The sequence below is a fragment of the Sturnus vulgaris genome, chromosome 8 (assembly GCF_052056855.1).
Source record: "Sturnus vulgaris isolate bStuVul1 chromosome 8, bStuVul1.hap1, whole genome shotgun sequence".
NCBI lineage: Eukaryota > Metazoa > Chordata > Aves > Passeriformes > Sturnidae > Sturnus > Sturnus vulgaris.
This window is the reverse complement of record NC_142250.1, coordinates 20,039,850-20,058,731: the sequence shown is the minus strand read 5'-3', so window position 1 is coordinate 20,058,731 and position 18,882 is coordinate 20,039,850. Positions and strand designations below refer to the sequence as shown.

The 18,882-nt window shown below is 44.0% G+C and overlaps 1 protein-coding gene across 2 annotated transcripts in view; it reads left to right on the top strand.

The window, feature by feature from the left end:
• Nucleotides 1–1,667: 1,667 nt before the first annotated feature.
• Nucleotides 1,668–18,882, top strand: part of ANTXRL (ANTXR like) — a 53,169-nt gene continuing 35,954 nt past the window's right edge. Inside the window, exons 1-8 of one of the 2 annotated variants that reach the window (XM_088169074.1) lie at nt 1,668–1,732; nt 2,583–2,845; nt 14,036–14,107; nt 14,239–14,310; nt 16,417–16,498; nt 16,599–16,632; nt 18,534–18,613; nt 18,727–18,795. In XM_088169074.1, the coding sequence (XP_088025200.1) occupies nt 2,685–2,845; nt 14,036–14,107; nt 14,239–14,310; nt 16,417–16,498; nt 16,599–16,632; nt 18,534–18,613; nt 18,727–18,795 (570 nt within the window). In that variant the 5' untranslated portion in view covers nt 1,668–1,732; nt 2,583–2,684. Of the gene's footprint in view, nt 1,733–2,273; nt 2,386–2,582; nt 2,846–14,035; nt 14,108–14,238; nt 14,311–16,416; nt 16,499–16,598; nt 16,633–18,533; nt 18,614–18,726; nt 18,796–18,882 lie in introns of those variants that run through there. The other variant, XM_014875410.2, reaches the window with a different exon arrangement.

Below are 18,882 nucleotides of genomic sequence, written 5' to 3'. Positions count from 1 at the left end.
GCTCTGGCTCTGCAGAGGCGGCTCGCAAGCCCCCGCCGCGCCCGGCCCTCCTCGCGGGCTTGGAAAAGCAGGGAAGGGGCGCTAGCAAAGACGCAGCCCCGCATTCCCCAGGGTGTTTCTGCCCATCATTGACTATGGCAGAACTCAGCCGTGCCCTTGCTTTTGCATACGCCCACCTAGCCTTAAAATGTGCCCCCTCGCCGGGCCCTTTGGAGGAGGCAGTTGAGCACGCCATCTCTCTTTGCAGCATCAGAGGATATGTTGGAGCTCAGAGAAGGGCAGTGCACATTATCGAAAAATAGTGATTTTTTTTTTTGTCGGCGGTGCTTTACTTGGCTTTGGAGACTCCCTTGAAGTCTGCCCCGTTACTTTACGACACAATCTGATATTAACGAGGCACCGAGGGAATCTGACGCTATCAGCATTTTTATTTCGTTTGAGACGCAGTGTGTGCGGGGAAGGACGGCTGCCTCGGGCAGGGGGTGGCGAGGGCTCCCGGGGACCACTCGGGCTGCGGACACTAGTGGGCAGCTGCGAGGCCGAAGCCCGGCGGCGCGGAGGAAGCGGGGGATTCCTGCTGCTCAGCAGCCGCTTGCTCATTTTTTGTGAATGTCGAGAGGGAGGATGTGGGTTTTTTCTACTTCTCCAAGATCTAAGTAATCGCTGGGTCTCAACTGGCCAGTGCTCAAAAAACCTTTCAAGTGGTGAGCTCAAGCAGTGCATTCAGCTTTTAGCTGTGCATAGTTAAACCAGGCAAGCGGCTGAAAACCGGTGGACCCTCTAATCTTTCCTTGATAAATCCCCGACCGCCGCCGCGGTTGGATGTGTCTGAACTCGGTCCAGCACAGAAACAGGCAACTTGAAATGCTTTCCCCGAAGAAATGGAGATGCTTTCCCCCAAGGGCAAACTTTGTTTCAGACTCGTGGGCGGCAGCCTACACCGCACAAAGCACGCCAAGGCTGCTGGAGGGGCCGCGGGGTCCGACGGGGAAGGGGCTTTGGGCGGAGGGGCAGTAATGCCGCGTCCACGCGTGTCCCACTCGGGCGCACAGTGAAAGGGCGCTCCGGCTGCGAGGAGCATCCATCCCACCATTCCGCCACAGAGCCGCACACTTAGGGCCGAGCGGGCAGAGCTGCCGTGTGCGGGGGGGGGAAACAACACACACTTGCCACGCCCGCTGGGCAGCGGGCCGAGCCCGCCCGGTGTGCCGTGTCCCCCGCTGGTACCACCTTTGTCGCGGGCAGGAGGTGTCACTTTCTGCTGCTGGCACGTATAAGCGGTTTCCGGCTGGAGCGCTATAGCTCGGCTTACCGGGTGAAGTGGCCTAGGTATTCGGGGCGCTGTGCTCGGTGGGACAGCACACCAGCACCCCGCAGGGGATGGATGGATGGATTCCCTCCTCCTCGACTCGCGATAGGAGCCTCGCCCCGAGAGAGAAATGTCCAGCCTCAGCTCTGTCATGGAACATGACTCTGCTCGCATCACCCCTCGTGGCTCTTTTCATTAATTAAGGGCTGAAACGAGTGTGGGGGAGGGGGAAGCGGCTGGAAGCCGCTAATTATTCAAACTTTGGAGACAGAATCCAGATCTCTTTAGGGCAATCTCTTTAGGGCAGCGCTTTGTAACCTGTGTGTATCAGGAGGGGAGTGATAATGCTGCTGTACAAAGCCTCCATTAAGAGATTTAATTTCATCGTTACTCATCGCCTGCAGGATGTGTTCGGACTCCAGTGTGAGTAAACCAAGATTTCCACGAAGAGAAACAATTTGCTGTGGCACGAGAGGGCCGTGAAAACCTGCCCCTACCCCCGCCCCCAAGCAATAATCTTTTTAATTGCACTCAGCTGCAAACAGATTTTTCTTAAGTGCCCCCTCGCGTTATACCCCCACCTCTGCTTTATTGTCACAGGTTTTTGCCATGACACCCTACATCTCCTACAGCAACTTCTTTCTGCCTTGGGTGTCGTCACCCCTGAGCCCTAACCACCTCTGGGCTCCAGCCGCTCCCGAGCCTGCGGGAGAGAGGTTTAGCAGGACGCGCAGCGATGCTCCGGAACGCAGCTGGGCTGCCCCGGCCCCCGGCCGACTTCCCTGCCCGCCGGCGGCAGAGTCCTGTACCCCGCTCCCGCTGTCCTGCCCCGAGGGCAGTCCGACAGGGAAGGAGGCAGGAATGCCCGCCCTGTGTCCCGGCGGCGCCGGGCAGCGGTCCCTAACCTCGGTCTCTCGCTAGCAGCAGCCTTTGCCATCTCGGTATCCCGGAACAGGAAAGTCCCAGTTCGGCTTGCCCCCCATAAGATCCTGTCTCCCTCCTCCCGCTCCCCTCCCTCTGCCCCTTCCTGCCTTTGGCCCGTGCGAGAGGAGCCTCTTCTCTCCTTGCGGGACGGGGTGAGGCGCTCGGGGCAGCCGCCGAGGCGGCGGGGAATGGGGACCGGGCTCTGGGGACCATCCGCCTGGGCTCACGCCGCTGCCTGGAGCCAGCGCTCCGGCGCCCCGCGGGTAGGGCTGCCTTGAGCTCTCAGGGTTGAGCTCAGATCCTGAAGTTAGTGATTTTTTTTTTTTTTTCTTGTTTTGTTTTGATTTAGTTTTTTTTTCCCTCTCTGCTCTCGGTGCTTCCGAAGTGCCTGTAATATTTGCAGACAGAGAAACAGACTGGGGGAGGAGGAAGAATTAAGGAGAGGGAAAAGATGGCGAGTTGCTGGAGCAGTGTGGAGAGAGCGGCATTTTTGTGCTGCTTTTTGTTGGCAATGGGGAACCTAATCTGCTGCGCCCGGCCAGAGGAGGAGGAAGAGCAAGAAGAGCAGCGCTCCTGTCACGGTGCCTTTGATCTCTACTTCGTCCTGGATAAGTAAGTGACAGTCGCATTTAAAAACGTTTATTCACCCTTCAGTGACTCCTTGCAGCAGCAGGGATGTTCTTTCTTTCTTTTCCCCGTCCTCCCAGACGACTTCTCCTGATGCCAAATGTGACGTGTGGGGCTCGTTCCTTATTTTTGCCCCCCAAAACTTGCACATTTCCCAAGTGGAGCATTTAGGGGAGCAATGTCCTTTATGCTGAGTTAGTTGTGCATGCAAACCCGGGAAACTGGGTTGGTTTCAGGTTCTAGCATGTGGGGTGTGGGCTGTGAGTGTTGGATTTGAGGGGATGTTGCTCAGTACCCCCATCGTTCCTGGACTTTTGTGTCATGATTTGGGCTGTGTGCAGAGATGTCACTCGTGGGACTTAGCAGTGCTTGGACCATGCAGACCTACCTAAAGTTAAGACCAGACTGCTTGTATGGAGTGGTTGTGTTTTTACAAGTTCAATAAGAACAACGTTTTATAGAACTTATTTTAATTTTTTTTTAAGTTTTGTTAGGTTTAGAGTTGTCTAAAGCTGTGTTTAGTAACATCTATTAATACAGATTGTAAAATACTTCTCTTTAATACTTTACCAGCTAAATTTAGGCATGGCAGGGGGGATATTATTAAGCTCACATGTGTAGGCATGTTTTAGCAAGCACTAGCAAAGCAAATGGTAAACTGGTGCATCCACAGGTGTTTTTCAGAAGGTACAAATTTCTCTTTTTTCTGATGTACTGCTCTGGCTTGACATAGGGTTAAAGCTGAGGGATTAACTCAAGAAGTAAATTGTTAGTATCCCATAGTGAGATGGCTGTGTTATTTAATATGTCCTGGGTTACCTATGTGGCAGGGTATTATGAAAGATGGAAGAGTTTGTCATTCTTGCCCTGAGGCCAGGTATAAAGTCTGCATTGCTCTATTCCCCAGTTAGGAAAACAGATCAATCCATAAGGCCTTCTGTACAGCCTGCAAGAGGCAAAAAGTCACTATCACTCAAGATGTATTCAAGAAGGGAAGAAGTATCATTAAATAGTGATTCTGTTTTTAAAGCAAAAAAAGCTGAAGATCAAAGGAATTATGCCTTTCTAGAAGGTACACTAATCCACCATGTGGTCATTGTTTTGTTTTTCTTTTGTTTAGATCTTGTTCCTGAAGTAACCTTTGTGTCTAGAAAGGGCTCTGTGGGGGGCTAGTGTTGGTTCTCAAATTCATTCCTGCCAGGTTTCCAAGAAGTGACTGGCACTGTTGTTATGCCCACTTCCCACACTGAATTCTCTGTATCAATTAATGTTGGTCATAGCAGTGTGGCTTCTCTGTCTTCTATAGTACAATTTCCTGTTACAGTGACATTGAGTACCCCTAGCAATCTCCACACTGTGCCCCTAGGCTACTTTTCATCTATATTTCAGAATGCCCTTTATTGGCTATGCTGTTAGCATTCAAGGAGATAAAAGCAGAGAAAAGAGCAATTTGCTCAGAGATACTGATCTTCAAACAGTAGGAAGGTGATTATCTAAGCAAGTTCCTCTTTAATACTCTGGACCTGAAATAATGTGTTTACTTTTAGCAAGCTGCAGATCTTTCATTTCAGGTGCTGTCCATTCACTACAGTGGTCCACTGGAAACTGGATATGATCATGGTTGAAGTAAAAAGTCATGCATTTGGGTTCCAGTGGCAAAATGCTCTTTAGCTGCAATTGCAAACTGAGTCTTTATGAGCTTAGAGAGTTCCCCTTTGGTAAAAAGCTATGTTAAGTGTTACTCGGGCCCCTAAAGTGGTTTTAGACTCTATCCCTGCTCCTACAAAGTCTGTAACAATGTGGTGGCAAAGCTGCTTTTGGTCTCAATTGGATTGCATTACAATCCATATGGGTAATATTAGAGTGCCAGATCTTGGGAGGCATAGGTCCCATGCTGGCTGAGGCTGTATTTATCCCAGCTATATTCTGAGACATCTGGCACAATACAAGGAGCTTTGTGGAGGCAGGGAGGACTGCTTCAGTGGATAGACCCTGGGTCTTGGGACAGTTTATCAGGAAGGAGCTAGATAGTGTTGAGAATTCATTGGTGTTGAGGACACTCAGGGTATTTCAGGTAGAGAGAAGACAGGAAGCCAATCAAAAGCATGTGGTAAATCTGTAAATGCAGTGAACAGTTTTTTAAGAATTGGATCCGTGCTGACATATATCTGTGAAGAATTCTGTCTCTAATTTCAAGTGGTAGAAAACCCAGGAAAACTTAGCCATATGCACCACAAAGTATACCCCTATGGCTTGGGGATTGCCTCTCTGTGTTGGTGCCCTGCCAGTCTAGAGTTAGATACATTCAGTCTTAGCTGTTAACATTGGGATTGAAGTATGGGTTGTGTGAAAACACCAGGCTTTAATACTGTGACCCTGTAGTGAGCTGAATGACAGCTCCTGTCTCTAAAGTCAGCCTGGCTGAACCACAATGACTTGAAGTCGGCTTTGCTTTGCTTCCCAATAGGAAGATGTAATCGCACATCAGTAGGAGGCAGTCTGGAAGAAGACAACAAACCCTTCTGTTTATGCACTGTGTGTTACTGCAATGACTTTATTGGGGCATGATTTTTCCTTTTCATTCTGCCAGGCAAGCCTGTGAGAATTTAATCCTGCAGGCAACAACTATCAGATGGAAAAGATCATCTTCTGGTGAAGTTATTGGTATAATATATGTGCTGCCAGTTAGAAAAAAAAAAAAAAAAAAAAAGAAACTTACTGTTTCCTTACAGTTTTTCTCTGCCTGAAGTTGATTGTAGTCCTTCATGTTAACTCCATAGGATAAGCAAGATCAGGGCAGTGCCACTAAACCTTAGATGCCCCAAAAAGTGGTGTAATGAAAGGGAAAAGCAGCATGTGTGAGAGGGAGACCAGCCATCATCCTCTTTTAGGATTGGCCGACCGTGCCAGAGCTACATTAGGGCTTCCTTGTCTTTGGGGACGCTTAAATGAGGAAATCTCTTGGAGCTGGGAGAACAGGACATTTGCTGGCTGCAGAGGCGGCTGCCTAAAGTCTGCAGTCTTGCTGTCTCTGTCTTGTGCTTTATGAGTTGTGCAGGCCTGAGCTTGTTTGAAGGCATAGTGGAAACTTTAAAGTATCATAATGAAGCTGCAAAAATTCTTCTGTTTGCAACTAAGTCACTCTCTACATGAGGTAAGGCAGTAGATGTTGCAGCTGGCACACCCACCTCTCCCATGGCATGTAGTAAGATCAAGTCACTTGTGATAGCAAAGTTCTCATTTTTACCTTTAAACCACGTAAAAAGGTCTTAAGCTTTTAAGCCAGACATAATGGATTTTCGAATAGTTGTCACTTGCTTTGGTTGCTTCATTTTCTTAGGTTGTCCCAGTGCACAAAGAACTTGTTTGTGTCCCATCTTAAACTGCAGAGGACAGGCCCCTTTAGGGATTTGATTGCTTGACCATCAGGTCTTGTAGTGACATATTTGTGCTTGAGAATGTAAATAATTCCCTTTCATCCTGCCTTGCTGTTAACATCCAGCTGTTGTTTGTAATCATACTGAATTGCACTTGAAGAGAAGAAAGGATGACTGACCTCTAATGTTTCCTAATTATAACAGTGCCTGGTAGCATCATTATGATTGCTTATTAATGCAACAAATAGAAACCTCTTTAAAGTGAGGACTTATACTTAGCATAAATATCTGCTCCTGGCAATGTTTGACATGACAGATCTGAGCTGCAGAGCTGTGTTGTAATTTACCCAATATGGAACAATTTCTTGATTATTTTTGACTGTGAGGTAGACAAAAGTGTCTTCTTATTTTTTCTGTTTGAGATGTTTGCTTAAAGTTGTTTGGATTTTGGGGAAAAATGAGCTGTACAGATTGGGAAAATGTTTCCTTTTTCCACAGCATAGATCACAGCAGTGGAAATATATTGATAAAGTCTTGGCTGGTTTTCTTGGATTATAACTGATGTGTTGGGGAGTTTGGCTTAACTACATTTTCTCCAGTCCTCATCTTCCCCTTGAACTTCTGTACAGTCCCTCTTTGTCTCTTTGGGCCCACAACAATATTGTCTTTCACATCAATTTTACTTTGTCTTCTGTGATCCCAAGAGCATCAATGTCACCTGCAACTTGGGTAAAGACGTCAGTACAGCGTGCCCAATCTCTCACTTGTAATCCATTTCTCAGCTGCCTCCCTTTCAACTTAGTAAGCCTTGCTCCAGAGGTGAATGTGACTGGTGGGGAAGAGCACAACCTCTGATTAGGTGGGAATTAGCTACCCTGTCCAGTATCCTTCCTGATTTTGATTTTTGGGTCTGTTACATTTTCTCAACTTGCCATTGAAAAGGCAGTGGGTGTGGGAAATGTCCGGAGGGAAACAGGCTGATCCTTCCTGATTTGCCAAAAGCTTTCAGAACAAAAGCATTTCAGGAGCTGCTATTTAAGAGCACCTTCTAAAATTTTAAGACTACTAGAGGGAATTGCTGATCTCAATGTATGATGTTTTTTCACAATATGCTATATTTAAAGTGAACAAAGAGCATTTGGTAAACACATTTGCCCCCCCCCCCCCGCCAATGATTTCCTTGCCAATGAATTGAATGAATTTAGCACTCATGAATTACAAGTACTAGTGAGAGCAAATATTTTTTGCCTTAGGGTCTCACTGCAGCCCTGTGCTTCTTTTCCTGCCCCATGTAATCCCAGCCTAAAATCATTAGTATGGAGCTCGACCTGTGGGAACTTCTGCATCTTCTCTCTCCAGGCTGTTTCAGTCTACTGCCATTCTATGTGCATTCTATGGGACGAGTGGCTAAACCACATCTTTGTGGTTGGAAAATCAGATTATTGGCAAAAATAGGTGTCTGAACACCTTCTATCACCTACCTTAACTGTATTTGAAAAGTTGGTATTGACTGACTTTAAGCCACTGTTGAACTCTGTTTCTCTAAGGAAGAATATTTACCTGCTGCAGCCAGACTTCAGTTCAGTGTAAGATGTCGAACCTGATGCAGTTCAGCTGGGAGGAGTTGCTGTCTGAACAGAAGTATCAGCTTTGTTCCTTTGATAGCGTTGTTTTCTGTGTGTGTGTTTAAAAGTGGTTGCCTGTCTTCCTCCTTTGCTGTAAGTTGTAAGCAATTTTGCCTGTAAGCAAAATTTTTTATTGTTTTCAAAATGTTATCTGTTGGTATTTTGCCTTTGCATGTTTCTTTGTTGTGGTTATATTGTAGCCAGTGCTATGATTTGCTTACAACCAGGTATAATTTCTTGGAATGTTCCAAAGCAAATTTTTATTCTGTTTCAGACATATCTATGTTATTTGGACCAGGTTTTATTTGTCTGATATTCTTCTGCCAGCTTTGACTTCTTTCAGGAAAAAAGGAAATATTCAGGAAAATCGATTCTCCTTCCTTCAGTCCAAGAAAAAAATTTTTTAGGAAACACAAGGCAAAGCTAATGGGTAATGATTATTTGACATAAAACATGTACAGTTAACGGGAGGAAAAAGCCATGGCAGCTTGTCATTTGCAGTCTATTTATGCATGTAACTAAATCTGATTTATTTGGGGCTTGAGCCAAGGAAGTAAACCGTAACATTCCCACTGACCTAGGATTTTTATTTGTGTGTTCGGTGATTGAGAATTTCATTACTTTTGTCTGGGCTTGCAGACCAAAGTCAGTGTTATAAATTAAATTTATATGAGGTATAGTAGGACTAAATCTTCTAATCTCAAATACAGAAATTAATTGACTCTTGTGAGCTATTAACAGCTCAAGAGTTGTATATCCCTGCTCCTGCCTATATTTTGCACCTTGTTAAGAGTGTTCCAGCATGGCTGGTGATTATGTGCCCTGCTTTGTTCCCTGGGATGCTTAGAGTGGGTCTTCTTGCCCTGACACTGCTTAGAGCATCCCTGGAGCTTTACAGGGAGATCTGAAGTGGCTGAATGCAGTGTGAGCATGGCTTCTGAATTTCATTTTGTGCCCTGATGTTGGTGAGGGACTAAGCAAGAATTATAGTATGGCATCAGCTGGATAGGATTTGTGGATGAGATGGATGCCTGTAGGATCAAAGGGCAGTGTTTTGTTTGAGCTATGATTTCACAGAAATCTGCAATATTGCTGAAGACTTTATCTGCAGGACAAAAGCTAGCTATGAAATTAATGGGTTTGGTCATGAAACCTTTTGTATTCAAGTACTTTGGGTCACTACTCAGATGCTAGCCTAGGATTAAAACCCATTTTGCAGTCACTTCTTTGCATCTTCCCCTCTCCATTCCAGCCATTGTCTTGTCCATTAATGTTACAAGTACTCTGAAGCAAAGACTGTCTCAGAATGGCTGTCTCTGCCTGTGTTTCTAATTGCCTCTGGAGCAGATGATAGAAACTGCATGAATCACCCAGTCAAGTTCCCTTCCATGCTTGCGAGATGCATTGTTTGGGAGAGGAGGATTCTTGTCACTTTGAATGCTCTGGTGGCTCAGAAGGGAGCAGAGGGGTGGATGAACACTCAGGCATGCGTTTCTGAACCCACAACAAACTCAGTGCCCCAGGGTTTGCTTTTGTTGCAGAGCCATTATTAGCCATGTGCAAGAATTCTGCTGTCTACAATGTGGCTGTGACCACAAAGAGCTCTCCAAATAACAACAGTGTCACGTTTGTGAGCAATGGACAATGTACAGGGCCATCATTAGCTCAAGGGGGTAGAGACTTAGAAGGACTGACAAATTTAAGAAGTCTTGTACTCCTCTGACACCATATTCCGACTAAACCCAGCATCAGTAAAAATATTTCTTTTACTTGCTCCAGGATGTCTGGAATTGCTGCCTTCAGCTAATCTGTAATGGAGGCAAATGTGCATGGGGGTGTGTGTGTGGAACAGGACAAGGGGCAGCTCTGTGCTTTCAAGGGGTTTCACTCTGTCCCTTTCAGCAGGGATGAAAAGCCCTCGGTCCTGCTGCCTTCTTTGTGTACATATGGTAATAAAAATATTTACCGTTTGGGTAGTGTTGGGGTTTTAACTTTCACTGCACAGCTAGGTGACTGCTGTATATTGCTCTGGGTTGATCCATGTGGGCTCCTGACAGGGAATTCAGCAGTAGCTGTGGAACACATGTGCTCTAGGACAGACACAACTGGCCCTCCTGCTCTTTGCCTGCAGAAGTGACTGGGCTGAGGGTGGCACCCCTTATGCCAGGGTTGTGCTGCTTCATTTCTCCAGGCTCCAGCTTCCACTGCTGCTGGGAGCCTGTTAGGAAGGAAGAAAAAGTTTCCAACCTTTCTTGTTCTTTGTCTTCACAAACATCAGTGAAATACTTCAGATTAGGTAGACACAATTCTAACATGCTCGGGGTTTTTATGCTGACACAGAGCTCTGCTAAACCAGAAGGAATCACTCCAAAATTGGCAGGAATGGAATCAAGCCTTGGAATCACATCACTTCCTTCCACCCCCAGAAATACTCACCGACCTCCTCTTTTTCCCCTCCCACCGAGCAGTAGCAATATAAAATTAAGGAAAACAGCAGCAGCAGGAACTGCAGCAGCAGCTGTTCCTCCAAGCCCAGTCCTGATGTGGCTGGGAGGACATTCTTTCCTGTGTTGTGGTTTGCTGACTTTTCTCTTTGTCCTGTGTGTAATGGGAACAGAGCTCGTGGAGCAAGGAGCATGCTTAAGGCAAATGGTTTCTGTTTTTTTTAAACTTCACTTGGGCTGAATTCTGGTCCCAATTGCATAGGTATAAACTGGGGAAATCTTGCTACTTCTATGGTCCCAATCCAGTTTTACCCCAGTGAAAGCAGCAGCAGAAACAGGCTCTGAGATGCTTTCTGGAACATTCCAGCTGCCCACAGCAGCTGTTTATTGCTGTGTACTTTCTTTCACAATGAGAAATATGTCACCTCTGAGGGCTAAAGCCTCACCATCCTGCTTGACTCCAAAAGGTACCCAAATTGCTCGTCAGCTCTGGGTCACTATTCACTTTGCAGAGAGTATTAGGCTGCCTGGGCTTCTTGAGCAGGGAAATTGTAGGGAGGAAGGGCAGGGAAGGCTGAGCTAGGTAGCTGATGGCTGAAAGCAGGGAATCTCAGAGGTGTGAGCCTGCAAGATAGACTGTGTTGCAGTCAGATCTTTCTTTTTTGGAGATAGCCACAGTACTGTCATGGTGGACCTACTGGGATAAACCTCCACAGCAGGATACATGAGATTCCCTGTCTGTGTCACTTCCCCATGGCTTGTCCCAGGTGCTGATGAGTGTGTGTCATACTCCAGTGCTGGTCTTTGATGTGCTTCATTTATTCTCCTAGTCTGATCAAGCCACTAAGGGCAGCAAGTTTATGCTGATATTAACAGTGATTCTGCAGCGTGGAAGATAAGATTCCAGTGGCAGTGAAATGGCTCAGGATTCTCAATACTATGAGGCAGTTATGTTTGTCAGTGGTGGAACTCATATTTGACGACATTTGACAACTTAGTATATAATTTAGCAAACATTTCGTTGTCATAATTTTTTGTTTAATTTGCCTTTAAAACTGCCTTTGCTGGTGGTATGAGGTGAAGCCTTTGGGGCAACAAACAAAACTATCAGGCCAAACCCATGAAACCTCCAAAGGGTGTATGTATATATATATATATGATATATATATATATATATATATATATATATATATATATGAAATGGTAAATAAAAGTCCTTTACAAATAGCTTTATACACGAGGATATTTAGTGGAAAGCTTGGGTGAGAGGAAAGGGAAATCAGGTTCTTCTATAAATCACTCCCACTGGTGTTCATGAGGGCTTTGACATGACTGGCACTGATGGCATTTTGGTACCATTTGCAGTGGGAGATGACACCTGATCTTGGAGGAGTGTGGTGTGGGAAAAGTGATTAAATGCTGACCACTTCACTGGTACTCCATCTATGGGATTTTGAAACTAACATTTTCTTCCTAGTATTTTTATCTGGCCTTGACTTTTCCCTTTTGATAGACTGGGGACACTTCTGACACTTCCCAGCTGGTAAGCAACATGTGGGTGCAGAATTCCTCTCAGGGGTGAAGGACACTCACTGCTGTGCTGAAGCAACTCTTCTCTGCAGGGCTGTAGCTCTGGGATGTAGAGCTGGGCACTCTGAGAGCACAGTATGCTTCCTTTGAGGACTAATCCATGACACTGACCTCCCTACCTTTTCAGGGGTGGGCACCTATTGATTTATCACAGTCAATCCTCTTGCTGGCTGTACTCTTTCCAAGAGGAGAAAAAAAAAAAAAGGAGAAAAAAGAAGTAATTCTGACAGTCCTAAGAAGGTACTGGACATGTTGGTTTGTTGCAGTTTAAGAGAAATTTTGCTGCTACTTTTTTTCTAGATTGCATTAGTGCCTCTGCAGCTGGCAGTAGAAATTTGATACCTCATGTAAAATAGGTCAGTCTTTTCCAAGTAAGAAAATATGGTTATTCTGTGAGGGGAATAGACTTCAATGAAAATTTCAGGAGTTGAACTTAAGTCAGATGGCAAGCTCAGAATGAAATTGAAAGTGTCAGCTTTGAAGGGGGAAAAGAATTTTTAAGAAGTTTGGGAGCTGTAGCTGCATCTTGGATAGATTTAAGGAAATCTTTGACTTCATTATGTTTAGAGATTTAGCCTGGGACTTCCATAAAAATCGTGGGGAACTCGTAGGTGTTGATAGGGTTAATTTGATAATAGTGCCAGCACCTTTCATTGGTGCTGTTCACAAATGATAAACATATTGTTTTGCAGCACATATAAACTGGGGATTACCCAGGATCCAGAGCCCTGGTTTGAGAAGTCCCCAGTGTTTTGTTGCCTTTCCTTGGAAGGGAAATTTCTTCATTCTTTGATAACCAGTTTGTTCTGTGAATGAATCACCAGTTCTCCAGAGGAGCAGCATGAAAGCACAGGGTTACACAAGCCAATTTATTCTAGCTTATGTACTTCAGGAGACTCCTTTGGTCCTTGTCCCTTTATCTTTGCCCTTCTCCACTCCACCAGCACTGCTGCAGGGCAGGCAGTGCCATCCTGCATTGCACACATGGGCTTCTGTGTCTGACATACAAGGGCATAAGTGACTGGCATAAGATCACTTGGAAAGCCCACAGTAGAACTGAGAATTGAAAAATGTAATTGTTTTCTCATGTTTACACAGAAAAATACCTAGCAGCAGTTAGAGGAATCCTACTGCTTTATAGTAGTTGAATTTCAAAAGGTTTTTTTTTTTTTAGTTCTGCATTCAAGCCACCGTGATTTTGTGTATGTGCCATTGTTAAATTTATCTTTCTTTCTTTTTATCTGCCTAAGACACCTGGTAGATGAGTTCAGCAAGGAAGGAAAGCAAATGGGTCATTCTTTCATAAACACCACAGTCCTAGGGAGGGCTTTTAAAACCATTGACTTTCATGCTTTGTAGCCCTTTCAATGTCTTGAAAGTGTATGGTATAGATCAACGTGGTAGAAATCTGTAATTTACTGTAGGGTTGCTGTTAGCAAGGCTCTCTTTGAGGTCTCAGTCCCATCAGACTGTGGGGGTCCCTGCTAAGACTTGGCAGAAAAAAAACAGGGAGTGCCAGTAATGTAGTTTTATATCATGGAAGTGGCAACATGGGTGTGTAAGTCTTCTGCATGTAACTAAGTTGTCCAAGTTTTCACAAGAAATCCATAATGGAGCCAGGGATTGACTGCCCAGAATATTAGTCCAGCAAATTAGGCAAGAGTGCTCTTTCCCTTCAGAATTATTTCAAAAAGCTTTCTCTTTTGAAACAAACAGTAAATCATGGAAACATCATCCCACACATTCTGGGAGAATAGATCAGTCAAGATTTTCTATGTGGTGCAAGGGCAGAGCTGTGCTCTAGGAAAGCAAATAATTTGATAACAGATAATTTAAGGAAGTCAAAATTAATTAAACTAGAAGAAAATGTTTATATTTTATGCTGTAAAAGGAACAAAAGAAAATGGAAGGGTTACTGAGTTTGTTTCAAAATTTTATGGTAAACCATTTCAGACCTCTTACTGCTTGTCTTTGAGTCTGAGTTTTGTCATCATGGTTTTTATTGCAGCTTTCAACACAACTCTATGTAATTTGTGTCCCTAACCACCTTCTGGAGTAGGTCAGGCTTAAAATTCAAAGTGAAACAAGGAATTTCACTGCAAAGAAAGCTTAATGTAATCAGTTATGTTTTGTATGCAGATCTGGAAGTGTCAAAAATCATTGGACTGAGATTTACTCCTTTGTGGAAAGCCTGGCTGAGAAGTTCATAAGGTAAAGTTTTTTTTTAAATGATACTTTAATTTCCTGTCCATAATTTATTTTTTTGTTCAGTGCTTATTAGCAAGTGAATTTCTGCTGAAGTTACGAGTGTGATGTGGATGTGGCTCGTTCTTCTCTTTCAGTCCAATGCTGCGGATGTCTTTCATTGTTTTCTCTTCACGAGGCACTACGATCATGAAACTAACAGAGAACAGGCAAGTACCTCGCACAGCATTCCTCCAGAAATACCCTCCATCCTTTCCCTCAAACAGTGAGTGACTCCACACCCAGAGTTTGGGTCTTGGTCCTTGGTGTGGCACCAGCTCAAATCCTCTCCTCCATTCCCAACTGGAGGAGGGTTTAGAAGGCCTTGGGGTGTCCCATTTCAATTTTCTTTTCAGTTTTGTAAGAGGAAGGCAGCACTGGGCTGTGTGTTCTCTACTGTGGTATTTCAGGGGGAAACTGCATTTCTAGCTGAGGATCCAGGCACATACTTGCTATCCCCAGCTACCCAAATAAGGACAGTTTTTGTGGGAGAGATCTCAGACCCTGAACTGGTGAACAAAGGAGTGTATGAGAGATCCCCAGTGCCCTTGGAAGGGACTCAAAGCTCAAACCTTTACACCTGCAGTTGGTTGTCCCCAGTGCTGGAGCAGGACCTCACCAGGCTGTGGCACTCCTCTCCTGCACTGCCTGCAAACAGCACCTGGGCCAGGGGTGGTTTGCAAAGCCAAGTGACAATCTTTGTAAGAAAAAAAGGTGGAGCAAAATCCTGGTTGCCAAATTCACAACCAAATTGTTTCTTTAAAAAACAAATGAATAAAAACCCCTAAACCACCACTGGAAACGAGCCCTAGAAAAAAATCCCTACCCACCAAAATGTTATTTTTAAAATTTAATTTTCCTTACACATACAAATCCCTGCCATTGGGTGTTTCTAAGTTTTGTGGGTTTTTTTTTTCATTTCAGCTTAAATCCTTTGCTTTTGCTGCTGCTGCTGACTGAGTGAGAGGGCCTCAATAGTACAGGGCACCCTATAAATAATGGGAACTCTGGAGCAGAAAGAACAACTACTCCCTCAACTTTGTACTCCAGGGACTGATCCTAAGCCAACTACCCTGCAGGGCTCTTGCATTTGTGCTGGCTCCCCTGAATTTTGTTTCAGGTCTTCATCATGTATCGTGGTGGCAGAGCTCAAACTTGCTTACTTTTCCCTGGGTGAATTTGCTCTTTGCAAGGTGGAAAGTAGACAGGAACCCTCTGTCAATATGTTGAGCATGGTATTAGAGTGTTTCCTGTTCTAAAATCCTGTTCTCTGTATGGATCACTGTGTGCCTTTTCAGCTCATTTTGTACTTCAAAAGGGTAAAAATGTGGTTTTTGTTCTAAAGATGTTCCTCAATCCAAGCTCCTGATTTTTACTTTCATCCCATATAGCTTCCTATATTGTCTGTAACTGAGGTTGTGTTACCTAAAATACCCAGCTGCAAAATGGAGTTTAGAAAGGTTCTCACTATTCTCTGAAAGAAAGGCTGTCCCATGGCATCTGGAACTGATGTTTGAACTGCCTATGTCTTATCTGTTGAATATTTGTGCTTTGTGTTCCATTAATATAATGAGAACCCTTGTCAAGAATCACGGTCATTTGGTGATCAATTAAATTATTAATGTCCCTGAACAATCCTCTTGGTTAATAGGTATTTGGAGAGTAGGAAACTGTGCAACAGGAATCATGACTTGCAAGTGCTTCTGTTTTCAGGAGTAATCTATGCCCCAGGAAGGTTAATGAGTCCCTGGTCTAGGATGGGAAATTCTCCTCATTCCCATCCCGTTCTCTTATCTTTTGGCCTCTGTCTTTAAAATGGAAAAATCCAAATCCAGACTGTCCTGATGACTGATTCAATACAGAGTTTTAATTTGTCTCATTTTTGTGGCAGGGTCATAAGCTTTTAAACTCTGTTTTGTTCTGCAGTTTAATATCTGGCATTGGCTTTAATTCAATTTTATCCTGACTGAGAATATATGAGAATGAGGGAGCAGGGATGGAATTGCATCTTTAAAATATGTTACCCTAATGCTGTACCCTATGTCTGGTTTTGTGCCCCCATGGGTGTTTGGCTGATAAATTGTGGAATTTGGAAACAGTCTTGGTTCAACCAGTGCTCCAGCTGATGTGTATGTGCAACTCTGTGCAATTGATTGACAGGCTGCATACTCTAGCTGTGGTATAGGAATATCTCAACAAAAGAAAAAAACGTCTAATATTCTCCTGGGATTTTTTTGTTTTATTTATTTGTGTATGTTTTTTTTTTCAATCCAAAGGGAAGCCATAAGACGAGGGCTCAGCATACTTAAGGAAGAATTGCCTGGAGGAGACACGTTCATGCATGAAGGATTTAAAAGGGTACACATCACAGTACCTACTTTCTTTGTTTTACACATAGAAACTTTGCTTACTTCCTGCTCGTATTCTTGAGCTAACCATGTTCCACACTTCATTGCAGGCAAATGAGCAAATTTACCATGAAACCTATGGAGGTACGTGTTGTGTATCATTCATGTTGTATATCTGCTTTGGCAAGACAGGGATTTTAGTTTTATGACCTGCAGTAAACCCACTGAAAGAAGTATTGGAGAAGGAGTGCTGTTATGCAATACCACATTCCATTTTGACTACAGCCCTACTTCTAAATGCGTGATTCATGGTTTATTGAGATCAGAGAAGACCAGCATGATCCCAGATCTGACCACTGTAGAATGCAGACCAAACCATAGCAGCCAGAGCTGCCCATCTTGCACCCAGGAGACAGGAATACCCACATTTTCCTAGTCCTTTCTATCCTGATGCACTCAGCCCTCTCTGCTTTGTGGTCCCACGTCCTTGTTCTCATTAGTGTAGTTGCAAATGATAGTTTTGAATCAGTGTGAATGCTTTGTGTTCAGATTCTGAGTTGCTAAAATGAGCATTTTCACTAAGTTTTGAGAGGAAAGTGTATTTGTGGATTTTTTTTCTGTGCCAAAAGAAGGCCTAATTAGTTAACAAGACTTGTCTAGTTCATACTCTGGTGTGAGGTTCTCATTTATAGGCTAATGGTCTCTTTGGAAGATGGAGAAACAAGTTGGTGCCTTTGTATTAAATTAGACTGTGAGTGTGGGAGCAGCAGCTCTGCACAGTGTTGCAGCATTTCTGCCAGTAAAATCAGGAGTCCTGAAGTGAAAACAATTTTACTTCATAGCTTATAGCTAAGAACTAATCAAGTATTACGTAAATTGAATTAGAAAGGAAAAAGAGTAGATGAGAACTGGATTTAGAAGCTAAACTCCCAGGGAAGAAACAGGCATTGAAAAGAAAACAAAATAATCTCCAGATTTTTTTCAGCATTTTTCAAGGGTGCAGTTTAAAAAAAAAAAGGAATCCAAGCTATTTTTCCTCCAAGTTGCAGGTCATTTTTTTAAGATTTATGTCTGTGTGTGACATGACATAGGAAGGACTGCATGGCATAAGAAACCTGTCAAAACTAATCAATCTGTAATTTCAGACAGTATGGAGGAAGACACTTGAAATTGTAACAGATTATTTTGAAAAGATAACAAATGCTTGCCTGAAAGTAACATGTATGTGTATTTGTTACTTTGCTTAAGAACTGTGGACTCAGAATGGCTGGTTGAACCATAGTTTGCATGTTAATTTGGTTTAATTTTGTTACCAGGTTGCATTTTTCTAGGTAGCATTGCATTCTATACTGCATAACATAGAGAAATCTCTGCAGTCTAAGCAACCTTGTCATGTAAGTTTAGATGGGTTACAAAATATTGTATCTCAAGACATGATTTTTTTTTTCTAGTGACCCTGATCTTAATGCTTTCACACGCTCAGATTTCTTGTGAAGTTCTTATTGTTTGAGAACTGTAGGACTGACCTCCCTGTAGAAGCCCATTTCATGCCATGTTCAGTGAGGTTGCTCTTTCAAAGGCTGCTGGAGGGAAAGGTAGGATGGCAGGAAAGCTCCTTTTGCAGAGGTGTCTCCTGCCACACTCTCCGGACAATGGTTATGTAGAGACAAGTTTGTCAAGAGAAGAGAGGAAAGCTGTCCTTCTCTGCAAACCCATTTTGTCAGTTCTCCACGTGAAAGCTGTCTGTAATCTTGGTAGCTGCTCTCTTTTATTCAGAACAGAAGAGTCAGTGTGGGGCCCTTGTTAGAGCAGCACTCCCCCTCCAGAGATGCTTGTGACCTGGAGGTGCACAGGTTTTGGTTTTGGCTCGCTGCAGACCTTGCAGCTGGCCTTCAGCTGCTGCATCCCCAGGTCCATACAAACAGGCTGAGAGTCTGGCCCTGTGGCTTTGTGTGTATTTGTCAGTAAAAAGGATTGCCTGGCTCCAGACGTTTTCCCACTGCTGTCATGTGTATACAATCTGTTGTTAACTGCCCTCTGTGCAGGAGTCCGGACCGCCAGTGTGATTATTGCCCTGACGGATGGAGAGTTGCAAGATGCTCAGTTTTATTATGCAGAACAAGAAGTAAGTCACTTTTATCTTCATCCAAACTAATTTTTGTCAAACCTGTACACGTTTACTGCTGACTCCACTGATGATATGGCTTTGCGCTTAATGGCAGTTCTTGGGTTTTTTAGGCCAACAGAGCCAGGAGCTTTGGAGCTATTGTTTATTGTGTTGGAGTGAAAGATTTTAATGAAACTCAGGTAACTAGCTTGTTTTCTCTTGTGTTTTTCTGTTATACTACTTACTGCACAAGTAACAGCATCAGATGAAGGCATTTATTTAATTAC